The sequence below is a fragment of the Sinocyclocheilus anshuiensis genome, unplaced genomic scaffold (genome assembly GCF_001515605.1).
Source record: "Sinocyclocheilus anshuiensis isolate Anshui unplaced genomic scaffold, SAMN03320099.WGS_v1.1 scaffold827, whole genome shotgun sequence".
NCBI classification, from domain to species: Eukaryota; Metazoa; Chordata; class Actinopteri; order Cypriniformes; family Cyprinidae; genus Sinocyclocheilus; species Sinocyclocheilus anshuiensis.
The window spans coordinates 270,187-283,092 of NW_015542371.1; the positions used below are offsets into that span (position 1 = coordinate 270,187).

General features: G+C 33.0%; 1 protein-coding gene across 1 annotated transcript in view; it reads left to right on the plus strand.

The window, feature by feature from the left end:
• The window catches only part of LOC107692241 (WD repeat-containing protein 18), a 41,751-nt gene that overhangs the window by 4,547 nt on the left and 24,298 nt on the right, over window positions 1-12,906 (plus strand). Inside the window, exon 4 of the mRNA XM_016491205.1 lies at window positions 9,535-9,676. Coding sequence (XP_016346691.1) covers window positions 9,535-9,676 — 142 coding nt within the window. The remainder of the gene's footprint in view (window positions 1-9,534; window positions 9,677-12,906) is intronic.

Here is a 12,906-nt window from a genome sequence, read left to right on the forward strand (position 1 = left end):
AAAATGAAGAGCTAATTTTTTTTTTGTATTTATGCATGCAGTTTTTACAATTTCATTAATTTAGAAAAAAAAAAAATCTCATACTGCAGGAGCATTTAAAATTAATTAGTGAAGTGAAAACCTGGTCAATAAAATATAAAAAAAAATAAAAAATTTTAATCTAAAATCTTTATATCCACCAACTCTCCACGTACATGTCATATTTCACTTTAAAATAAAAAGGTACACTTTTTTTTTGCATTGTCAGAATCATTTTTGTAATGTGTGTTTGTGTTACTTGTGTTTGCAATACAGTAATGAAAATCATCCTGTCCTGACATGATCATTTAAAAAAAATTAATTTTAATTTTAAATGTATTATTAAAATTAATTGCATTTAAAAAAATATATATTTATATTTTTTATATTTATTTTAACATGACTTAAATACAGTACAACAAATACTTGTCTGGTGTAATTCATTTATTAATTTTGTTTTTACAATAATGTCACAATGCAAAAAAAAAAAAAAATCACAATGTTCCAGAAATAAGCTTATTTTTCTTTTATGCTTGTTTTATTTTGATTTTTGAGGTGAAATGACTCGGACATGTCCTTCTCAGGCTTTCTGAAACAGGGCTGCTTCCATGTTATGGCCAGTAGATGGAGCCGTGAGTGTTTTCAAAGTTTTCCAGCTGGTGCAGATGGTGAAATAAATCTAGATAAACAACCTTACATCTCCCCTTTGTTTCAAGATGGCTTTAAGAACATCTCAACCAGAGTGCAAAAAAAAAAAAAATCACAATGTTCCAGAAATAAGCTTATTTTTCTTTTATGCTTGTTTTATTTAGATTTTTGAGGTGAAATGACTCGGACATGTCCTTCTCAGGCTTTCTGAAACAGGGCTGCTTCCATGTTATGGCCAGTAGATGGAGCCGTGAGTGTTTTCAAAGTTTTCCAGCTGGTGCAGATGGTGAAATAAATCTAGATAAACAACCTTACATCTCCCCTTTGTTTCAAGATGGCTTTAAGAACATCTCAACCAGAGTAATTAAGATATAAAACATGTGAAAAATGACTTTCAATTTCAAAAAACTGCAGCTCTCTATTCTCTAACCTCAGGTGTTTTTCACTGCTTTCAGATACGTTGCTTCAATTCGGCTTCCAAGCTGTTTGTGTTCAGCCGATCTGTCCGTCTCTATTGGGCTGTGCTGTTATTGTTATTGATCTGAAATAACGTACTTTGAAGCCGTAGAGGTGAGACTGATGAGCAAAGACATTCACCTCAAGGCTGTCTGAGCATTATCAATTATGAGAGATGCCCAAACTTGAGGTGTGTTTTTGAAGACTTGCAGTTTGAGGCTTTCTGCTGTATTTTACTGACGTAAAAGCTGGTTTTGAACTGAAGGTTGAAGGAGAAGACCAGCGATGTCTCGCAGTCATGCTTGTTTGATGGCATTAGTTAAGGTAAACAAGGCCCATGGGCTGAAATATATGAAAGGAGGCAGGAGAGAGCCGTACAGCCATCAAACCAGGATGAATAATTCAGCGTCTGTCTCTGAGTTTTGAAAGGAGATGACGCGCATCTATTATTCTGTATCTGTATCGCTCGACAGAATAACCTCTCAGCCATCACCATAATCAACATTCCCTGACCCTCACATGCTGCTGAGAGGTCTGGACTTCAGAAATCACACACAGACGTGCGAGTTCACTGCCCTCCGTTTCACCTATATAGTGAGCTATAGTGATCTAGATGGCATTTCAGGGCCCAGAAATGCATAAAATGCTTCTGAACTTGCCCATGATGACAGAATATGCTCAAGTCTGCAATCAATGTCACTTTTCTCGGGAACCTTTATCAGTGTAGAGCAGGGAGGTCTATAATGGGTTAATAATGCTCATTTTGTCTAATCTATTTATTTAAAAATACTTTTAAATGCAATTCATACACACAGAATACACATGAATACACTTTTTATGTGATGAGCGTGTTTTTATTTCTGATTTAAAGTTCACTTTTCTATATTTTTAAGGGATTTAAATAAAAAAAATGGCAACTCTGTCCTGAAAAAAACCCCAACTCTTATTAAAAGAGATTTAATACGTTGTTCTTTTCAAGAATTTAAGTAGTTTGACAATCTTTTGTTATGCCTAGTCATGCCTGTTGAACTAGAGAATTATTTGAGATGTTTATGACACAGCAAGGTTATTTTAGGGTGTAAAATGTTGTTAATGTTCTCTAAAACTGAGACTAAAAATAGTTTTCATTAATTTAAATAAAGCTAAAATAAAATATAAATATCAGATGAAAAACGAAAATTGTTGCCTTGGCAAACAACTGAAATAAAATGTTGAAATACTAAAAACTAAAAAAATAAAAATAGATTGACTAAAATGTCTTTTATGACACAGCATGGCTAGTTTAGGTTGTAAAATATCATTCAGGTAATGTTACTATTTACTAAAACTAAAAAATAGTTTTCATTAATTTAAATAAAGCTGAAATAAAAATTAAATATAAATATCAGATGAAAAAAGAACATTGTTGCCTTGAAAAATACTAAAACTAAAATAAAAATAAATTATAGCTAAAGATATAAAAAAACTAATATGAAACTTAAACTAAAATTAAATTTAAAACCATAATAATAAATGAAACAAAATATTGTATAAATAAAGAATATTCTTAAATACTATAATAAGTATAAAAATAATTCTATAATAACACTGATGTCATGTGGTGCGACTCTCTAAAATGGTATTTATGAATATTTAGAAAGTAATGTTTTGTTGTTACTTTTTGACTTGGTTACTCCACATGACATTAAATTGAAACTTTTTCCCATGAAAATGATATAAACGTTTTTCAAAATATGAAACAAACTTTTTTTTTTCTCTCTCTTAATTGCCATTGACCCTAATACCTGGAAAGAGCTTCTCCTATCTCAGTGCTGGCGCATGCACCTCTGGAACTACACGACTTCATTTGGATCACGTTTTGTTGTTTGCCGGGTGCATTCACTGTTATTCTTAGCAGCACAGGTCTGGGCTCTTATTGATTCCTAAAGCGCGTGTTGCCACCAGCTTAATCGTGTTTGCTGGTAAACATCACCCCTGTTCTGCACAAGGGTTTCTGCTGTAAGTTGAATCGTGCCCGTTTGTGTTGACTGTGACCTTGCTGTTGAGTGAGCGATGCTAAGTGCAGCGCAGCATGAAGAATGAAGTGCTGTGAATAACGAGGGGAATCTAAAGTGTGAGAGGGGGACACAGACTCCCTGACGGATGCAGGACAGAGCGAGAGCTTCAACTGATTGCAGTGGACAGACCTTCTGCCAAAGACATACTCAAAGCTTTTATGTCGAACCAAAGACTCTTATGTGGACAGTCAGTCACAACAAAGTCCCTCACATGCTGCTGAGAGGTCTGGACTTCAGAAATCACACACAGACGTGCGAGTTCACTGCCCTCCGTTTCACCTATATAGTGAGCTATAGTGATCTAGATGGCATTTCAGGGCCCAGAAATGCATAAAATGCTTCTGAACTTGCCCATGATGACAGAATATGCTCAAGTCTGCAATCAATGTCACTTTTCTCGGGAACCTTTATCAGTGTAGAGCAGGGAGGTCTATAATGGGTTAATAATGCTCATTTTGTCTAATCTATTTATTTAAAAATACTTTTAAATGCAATTCATACACACAGAATACACATGAATACACTTTTTATGTGATGAGCGTGTTTTTATTTCTGATTTAAAGTTAACTTTTCTATATTTTTAAGGGATTTAAATAAAAAAAATGGCAACTCTGTCCTGAAAAAAAACCCAACTCTTATTAAAAGAGATTTAATACGTTGTTCTTTTCAAGAATTTAAGTAGTTTGACAATCTTTTGTTATGCCTAGTCATGCCTGTTGAACTAGAGAATTATTTGAGATGTTTATGACACAGCAAGGTTATTTTAGGGTGTAAAATGTTGTTAATGTTCTCTAAAACTGAGACTAAAAATAGTTTTCATTAATTTAAATAAAGCTAAAATAAAATATAAATATCAGATGAAAAACGAAAATTGTTGCCTTGGCAAACAACTGAAATAAAATGTTGAAATACTAAAAACTAAAAAAATAAAAATAGATTGACTAAAATGTCTTTTATGACACAGCATGGCTAGTTTAGGTTGTAAAATATCATTCAGGTAATGTTACTATTTACTAAAACTAAAAAATAGTTTTCATTAATTTAAATAAAGCTGAAATAAAAATTAAATATAAATATCAGATGAAAAAAGAACATTGTTGCCTTGAAAAATACTAAAACTAAAATAAAAATAAATTATAGCTAAAGATATAAAAAAACTAATATGAAACTTAAACTAAAATTAAATTTAAAACCATAATAATAAATGAAACAAAATATTGTATAAATAAAGAATATTCTTAAATACTATAATAAGTATAAAAATAATTCTATAATAACACTGATGTCATGTGGTGCGACTCTCTAAAATGGTATTTATGAATATTTAGAAAGTAATGTTTTGTTGTTACTTTTTGACTTGGTTACTCCACATGACATTAAATTGAAACTTTTTCCCATGAAAATGATATAAACGTTTTTCAAAATATGAAACAAACTTTTTTTTTTCTCTCTCTTAATTGCCATTGACCCTAATACCTGGAAAGAGCTTCTCCTATCTCAGTGCTGGCGCATGCACCTCTGGAACTACACGACTTCATTTGGATCACGTTTTGTTGTTTGCCGGGTGCATTCACTGTTATTCTTAGCAGCACAGGTCTGGGCTCTTATTGATTCCTAAAGCGCGTGTTGCCACCAGCTTAATCGTGTTTGCTGGTAAACATCACCCCTGTTCTGCACAAGGGTTTCTGCTGTAAGTTGAATCGTGCCCGTTTGTGTTGACTGTGACCTTGCTGTTGAGTGAGCGATGCTAAGTGCAGCGCAGCATGAAGAATGAAGTGCTGTGAATAACGAGGGGAATCTAAAGTGTGAGAGGGGGACACAGACTCCCTGACGGATGCAGGACAGAGCGAGAGCTTCAACTGATTGCAGTGGACAGACCTTCTGCCAAAGACATACTCAAAGCTTTTATGTCGAACCAAAGACTCTTATGTGGACAGTCAGTCACAACAAAGTATCTTTGTTTTCATTGTTTTTGCTTTTATAATATTCTGTAATTATATCATGGTTTTCCTACAAAAATAAAGGTAACAATAACTATTTACACTAACGATCAAAAGTTTGAAAACAAGATTTTTTTTCTGCTCACCAAGGCTGCATTTATATGATACAAAAATACAGTAATACATTTGTGAAATATTATTACAGTTTAAAATGTATTTTAAAATGCAGCATTACTCCAGTCTTTAGTGTCACATGATCCTTCAGAAATCATTCTAATATGCTAATTTGCTGAAAAACATTTCTTATATAAACATAAATTTTTTTTCATCAAAGACTCCTGAAAAAATTTATCATGAATTCCACAAAAATATTAAGCAGCACAACTGCTTTCAACATTGATAATAAATATAATATAATATCAATGTTTTGTTTTAAATGTAATGTCTATAGAAAAGTTGTTGTAAATTGTAATAATATTGCACAGTAATACTGTTTTACTGTATTTTTGATCAAATAAACTTCTAGTTCATTCAGATGTTGATTCAGTAACTACTCTGATTCAGTGAGTTCATTCAGAAAAGGATTCATCTGACAGATTCAAACTAAGAATTGAATTTATGAGTCTTTTTGAACACTTCATAATTCAAAATTGAGTTATAGCTGCACTGTAAAAAAGGTTATTAATAAAAGGAGAACATTTTACAAGAAAGTGATATTTCAGTCTTTCTACTTAAAAATGTCATGTTTAATTCAATGTTGCTTGCCATTTCTTAGTAATCATTTGTAAAATTGACTAGTAATTTCTGAGTAAAATTTTTTTCAAAATCCTTAATTTTTTTTTCAGCGCATATCATTTCCAGCTTGTTGCAAATTTTTGAAGAAAGATTTTTAAAAATTGTGAAAAATGTACTAAACATATTTCTAGCAAATATAAAAATGCATTGTTAAAAATAAAAACGAGTCATTGCTTTTTGTCATCTCACAATGCTTTTTTTGTAATTTTTTAATGACCATTATATCCAGGGATGCACATAAGTGGTGCGCATGTGCGACCAAAATAAAAAATGCGCTGGGTAAATAAGTTCTGATCACTGGTTTGCTTACTGACATGGTTGGCAGCTGTTAATGCACAATCACCGTTTAGATCGACTAGATTTCCATTAGAAGTGAAAGCATAAAAATAAAAATAAAAGCTTAAAAAAATAAAATAAATAAAACCGTGCTGATTTTATGTTTAAAAGTGATGAAAATTCATTAAAAAAAATTATTAAATAAATAAAAAGTAATTAAATAAAATGAAAATGTAAATATTTTTAAGTGTACTAAAATATTTTTTTATTTGAATTTAATCCTCACCTTTTAAAATATAATAGTATTATCACACTTAATGTATTATTTTGTTTATTATTTTATAAAAAATCAAGTGCAATAAAAATCTGATTACTATTATGAATTATTTTATTTTTTATAGTTATATTTAATGGGTCACACTATGTGCAGTGTGACACCAAACCAAATCTCCAGGTGCTCTCGTGAGAACCAGACTGAAAAACTTATAACGCTACAACTGCCATAATGATGTCATAATGACCACTATAGTGGTATATTGTCCTTAAAGTCCCCATGAAATCAAAATTAAAGTTTTTTTGGGTGTTAGTATCAATATGTTAGTCTTAAGGTTATCTATAAGGCAGTGTGCTCCAAAACAGTGACAAAATTCGCATTTAGAAGATATAAGCATTCAAAGCTTGCAGTTCGTCACTTCCGCCAAAACGGCTCAACGATTTTTTTGACGTCACATCGTACTTCAGCTTCTCATCAAACTTTCTGTCCAATCAAATGCTCTCTAGAATCCGAAGCACCCACCCCCTACACTATAAAATAGACGCTGAAGCCGTGGCTGAAATCGGTCACTTGTCCACAGAATTAGTATTTTCTGTACAGTGAATGGCACGTAGTGCACTATATAGGGGACAGGGAACGATTCAAACAGTGTAAATATGCTTTCCATTGAGGAAAAAAAGAAGTCTGGTTTTGCGCTGTGTGACGCTAACCACCGCACCGCACACACACTCTGCTCCGGTCCAGAGACACGATAGCACGGAGCGGATCACATGCGCGAGTCGGCGCAGACCACAAAATGTATCGGAGCTATTTGAATTCTACACAGAATGCTATATTTTATAGCAATATGGATGAGATTGTGGCTGGCATACCCGGTCAAATGCGGCTTTACGGAGCTCAACGGCTCTGAACCATAGAACGGCTCTAGCCCAAGCTGTGATATAGACGAACGCTATTGGCTATTTTAAAAAGGGGCGGGGCTGCTTGATATGTCCCGCCCTGTCTTCCTGTTTCAGTTAAAATTGTCAACACATAGAGTAACGCTGCGTTGATAGATTGAATAGATTGATAGATTGAATTAATGAACCCCAGGTCATTTTGTGAATCCAGAAGTTTCAAGAACTTTAGACTGCTATGATAACTCCCATGAAAACAGCAGAAGTGAACTGTGGACAGAAGGAGAGACATGAACGCTCAATCAGAACCATGAAACTCAATTAATGCCAATGTAAAATTGAGTACAAATCAGGATTTATCCTCACTCTGTCAGACATAAAAACACAGATGTGCATTACAGATGTTGTTCAAGACAGGTCGGCCCCTGAGCTCACCCAGCGGTGCTCACAGTATGGAGTTCAATTCGGTCTCATCTCACTTTATCTGTCCTTGTGTTTCCATCTGGATCTCCTTCTCTTCTCTGCATCTCTCTCATTCCATCCTCTTTTTCTTTAAGCTGATCGTTTAGCCGGATGCATGCAGCTTTATTTTCAACAGTCATTAGCAGTGTGACTCTAAACTATAATTTCTAACAAGTTCAGTGTACTGAAGAAAATGTTTGGAAACCAGTTGCCTTATTTTTAAGCAAACTTAAAGAGAAAATTGAAGTAATCCGCTTAAAAAGAAGAAAACAGACTCCTCCTGAATAAATTAAGTAATAAATATCAAGTTTAACACGTACATTTCAGTTCAATATATTCTAGAATGTTTTCTAATATTAATATTTGATAGTAAGATTACTGTGTTAATTCATTAACTTTGTTACATTTTGTCCTGCAAACATCCATAATGCTGTTATTCTCAACATGGACTTAGTCTTCCATTTTAAGCAATGTAGACGTAAAAATATGTGCAATCGATTTCCAACATTAAGTAAACTGAACATGTTTTGGCACAATAAAGGGATATGGCAAATGAAGTGAAATCAAAGATGAAAATAAACATGCGATCATTTCGATTGCAAAACTGCATTGCATAAAGTTAATGACAAAACTGCAATAATAATTATGTTTGAATAAATTATTTACATGTATTATGTACATAATATTGGATTATTAGACACTTAAAATAATCAATATTGAGAGGAAAAAAGAAGCAAAAATCAGTATTAAAATCAGCACTGATCTCTAATTAACATGCTGGCTGATTAAACATTTATGATGTATATGAGTTGTTAAAGACAGACATTTGCAAGTTTTCCTAAATAAATAAATGATATTTTTAATTTGAATTAAAAACATAAAAGTTATAAATCTTCAAATGTCACCAAAATGTTATTGTTTATGCGTTTTAGTTGCAGCATGAATAATGAATTTCATTAAAACATTATTTGCAAGAATAGTGCTTGTCAGGAGCAGAGAGCAAGAGATGTATATGAGACACAAGATGTTATATATCATTAGTACACATGTACATCATCCAAGAAAAACTAAAGAAATGAACAATGACCAATAAACATCAGTGTCGTCAATATTTCATACTGATTTGATGATGTTTTTGCTGCTTTTTTCTTCTCAATGTGGACTATTTTCATGTGTCTAATAATCCAATATATGGAACTAATTTTGAATTGTTACATAATACAAAATATGATTTGTGAATAATTTATTAAAAATAATCATTGCTGTTATGCCATTAACTTTCATTGCATTTTACAGTAAATCATTCACATTTCTTCTTAATAACTAGTTAGAAATTTTTCCAGATGTAAAAAAAAACCAGAATATATATATATATATATATATATACGGTATATATATATGTATGTGTGTGTGTATATTGAATCTCTGATTGAATCTTCTTTTAAACTTGTTCTTTCAAGGTCACGGCACAAGCTTGCCATTGATTCTTGTATAGGGAGTAATTGAATATCAATCTTAATATTTCACATACACCCACTGTATTATATTTTAATATTTCACATTTCATCAATTTTTAATTAATTCATCATCACACAAATAATATGTGGTAGAATTGATGGCACTCATGATTAATTATTGTTGTCCTGAGCGTAATGTTTATAATAAGAATTTCATAACAGCAAGGTAATGAAAAATTGTGTATTGTGTTTCAGCGTTGTTCAGTTGGATTCGTCCCGCACACCAGAACCGCGTCACATTCTTTCTCGCCACTCCCTCCCCATCACCGACATCCACTGTGGCCTGATGGGACCACAAGCCCGTGTTGCCACCGCATCCCTGGACCAAACCGTTAAGGTGAGTTTTGCTCAGTCTCTCCTGATGTGGCCGTAAAGGATGTAAATGATGTACATTGCAAAATCTGAAATTAATTTCAGTGTAAATGCATTTTTATAAACCTAATGACCATGTGAACAAGGAGGCACATAATTGATTGTGTTTGCTTTCAATTCAATTAAAATCTTTATAATAATAAGATTCATAGAAAATTGATTTTTGCTGCTTGTTCAGTTTAGTTAATTAAAAGAGCTACTGCAACACAATTGGTGAACATTTTGTGCAATCTGTTCTATTTTTTTCAAGTGGAAGTTTCTGTAATGCATTTGTGGTGGGACTATATGTATAATTTTTGTTGTCAGTTCTTTGACAATATATTTTTGAGTTCATTATATAAAAAGAACATACCGTTATATCATTACATAAAATCGAATAAATCTAATAAATAATACAAAATAAAATAAATATAAAACTATAACAGCCATTGTTTGGTAAAACCTGTTTGAAATGCATTAAAAATATGTAAAAGAAAAATAAATTAGTAATATAATATACAAATATTTCCAATTCTTGTTCAAATAGAATGACTTTGTCAAAGAGACATTGAATGATGGTGCAGACTGCTCAAACAAATAATATTTTGCCCAGAAAGCCTTAATTTAATTACATAGCAAAGTAAATGCAATTCATTGTTTTTTATTTTTGTGTAGTGTATAAATCAATCATAGATCAATAAATAAATAAAATATATGAAGCTCTGTGCATCTTAATATAGTTAAAGATGTTTAATACCTCTGTTTGTGTCCATTTGTTGTTCCAAATAACATTTACTGTAAATGCCAGACCACTTTAAAATGCATCTCCACATCCTTATGGTCCGCATGTGCCACCTACACACATCTTTGTGTTTTTCTAATGCTTTAAATGGGATGCCCATTTTATCTTGCATAGAAGACTTATTTAATATGCTGATGTCTTCATTGGTTCTGTTCAGCTTTTGAAAAATCACTTGAAAAACATACATATTTATGAATTCATATTTCTCTGTGGTACGCACCTAAAGCTGTCTCACGTGTAATCCAGTTTGTAGCTTATTTAACTTGCTAAACTCTCATAATGGCATCAAGAAATTGGGTCATGAATGGGGTACTTGGCTTGAGATGATGTGCTGTCTTTTCTTCCTTGCTTTATGTGGGAAGATGCTCTTAAATGAATGTTTGCTGCGATGAAACCTTGGATTGTCATTCAGGGGAAGTTTGCATCCCATTTGCGCTTGTTCTTTGTTTTGATGTGCACTTTTTTATAGACCTTGTTAGGCATTTACAAGCCTCCTGTCTTCCAGCTAAAACACTTAAAACGAGGTAATTTTGTTTTAAACGGACAATAATGTATGGACAATAACGCCTCTCCTTCCTCAAGTCCGAAACTTTGCTGAAATGTGATTTTCCTGCTAATGAATGTGACATAGGGGCAGTAAGTGTCTGGCTGTGATGTAAACTGCGTAAGCAGCAGATGACAGTCCCTATGCTGCTGTTTCTCCTGTGGCTTCAGGCGACATGGTTGATTTGACTGAGAAGACTGTGTGACGATCAATGCCAGAGAGAATGATGTCCAGTGTGATGGACTGTATGGTCTGAACCGAGATTCATACAATATTTGACACATCTGATGGTTCACACGAGTTTGAAAACATACTAGGGTCGACTGATGGATAGTGCTGATTAGGTAGTAAATAAAAAAAGGTTAATTTAAAGGGGTACTTCAGCCAAAAATCATTTACTCACCCTCAAATTGTTCCAAACCTGAATAAGTTTCTGGTCCCCATTGACTTATTTTTTCCCATGAAGGCAGTGGGGACCAGAAACTGTTTGGCTACCGGCAATCTTCAACATATCTTGTTTTTTGTTCAACAGAAGAAAGAAACTCATGCAGGTTTGAAACAACTTGAGTGTGAGAAAATTATGACAGAATTGTTATTTTTGGGTGAACTGTGCCTTTAAGACATGATATCATTGCAGCAGATGAGTAAATAATTAAATAGACATTACACAAACTACCTTTCTAAAATATTTGTTAAATTTCATTAGACTTAATCTGTTGGCTAAAGTCCACAGTAATTTATTTTGCAGTCCTAAGTAGATGGGAACATTCTGTGTACGTGTTTTTTTTTTTTTGGGTTGCTGGTTAATTAGTGCCTCGCACATGAATAAATGATTCTTTCATTATCATCATTATAAATATTATCATATTTATTATGTTGAAAATAGTTGTTTTGCTTAACATTATTGTGTAAACCATGCTACTTTTTTTTCCCGATTTTATTTGATGAATAGATGTATTTGGAACTGATTTTTTTTTGTGTTTGTGAAATTAGAATCATCTTTACTGTCACTTTCAATCAAATGATTATGTCCTTGGTGAATAAAAGTATGAATTTTTTTGCAAAAAAATGTTACAGACCCCAAACTCGCGAAAGAATATGTATGTCTGTGTGTATTTATGTATATATACACTTGTTACGACGTCCGACACAGCTGCACCACCACAGCTCCCTGTCAGACCCAAACAATTAATTTAAACAACAACGCAAGGTTACTATAACGATAGAGCACCTATTTTACGAGGTGCCCGGAGTCTCATCTCCCCCTTTCAAAACAAAAACATCAAAACCAAGAAGTATCATCAAAAACGACAATTTATTTATTAGGAGACAACAACATAAACTTCAGGATAGGGACAGAGCCAAAATAATAAACAAAATTAGCAAACTAAGTGTCGTTTAAACCTCTTTCCTGCATGAAATAAACAACAAAGAAAACACATTATCTTACCTCCCAACTAACCTCAAAACAAGAGAAAACTGAAGGAAAACAAAAGGCACCCTCGTACATTAAACAGGTAGTTTAACGGTCATGCACACAATTACAACAAGCAAGCTTTGATGTAACATCGGAGGTACAACATAATTTGACAACATAAATTCAAACTAAACAACTGAGCAGGAAGAGAGGAGTATCTTCCGGACGGCTTTACATCAGCTCTACAGAACCTCTGACGCCACCGTAACAACATGCACCTGTGCGCACTAACAAGCGCTGTTAAAGGGGTCATCAGATGCAAATTCACTTTTGTTGTTGTTTGAACATAAATGTATGTTGGAAGTGTGTGTACACATCCACCCTATAATGATAAAAATCCACCCAGTGTTTTTTTTTTTTTAATCCCTATTTTAAAATCCCCTTTCTCAAATC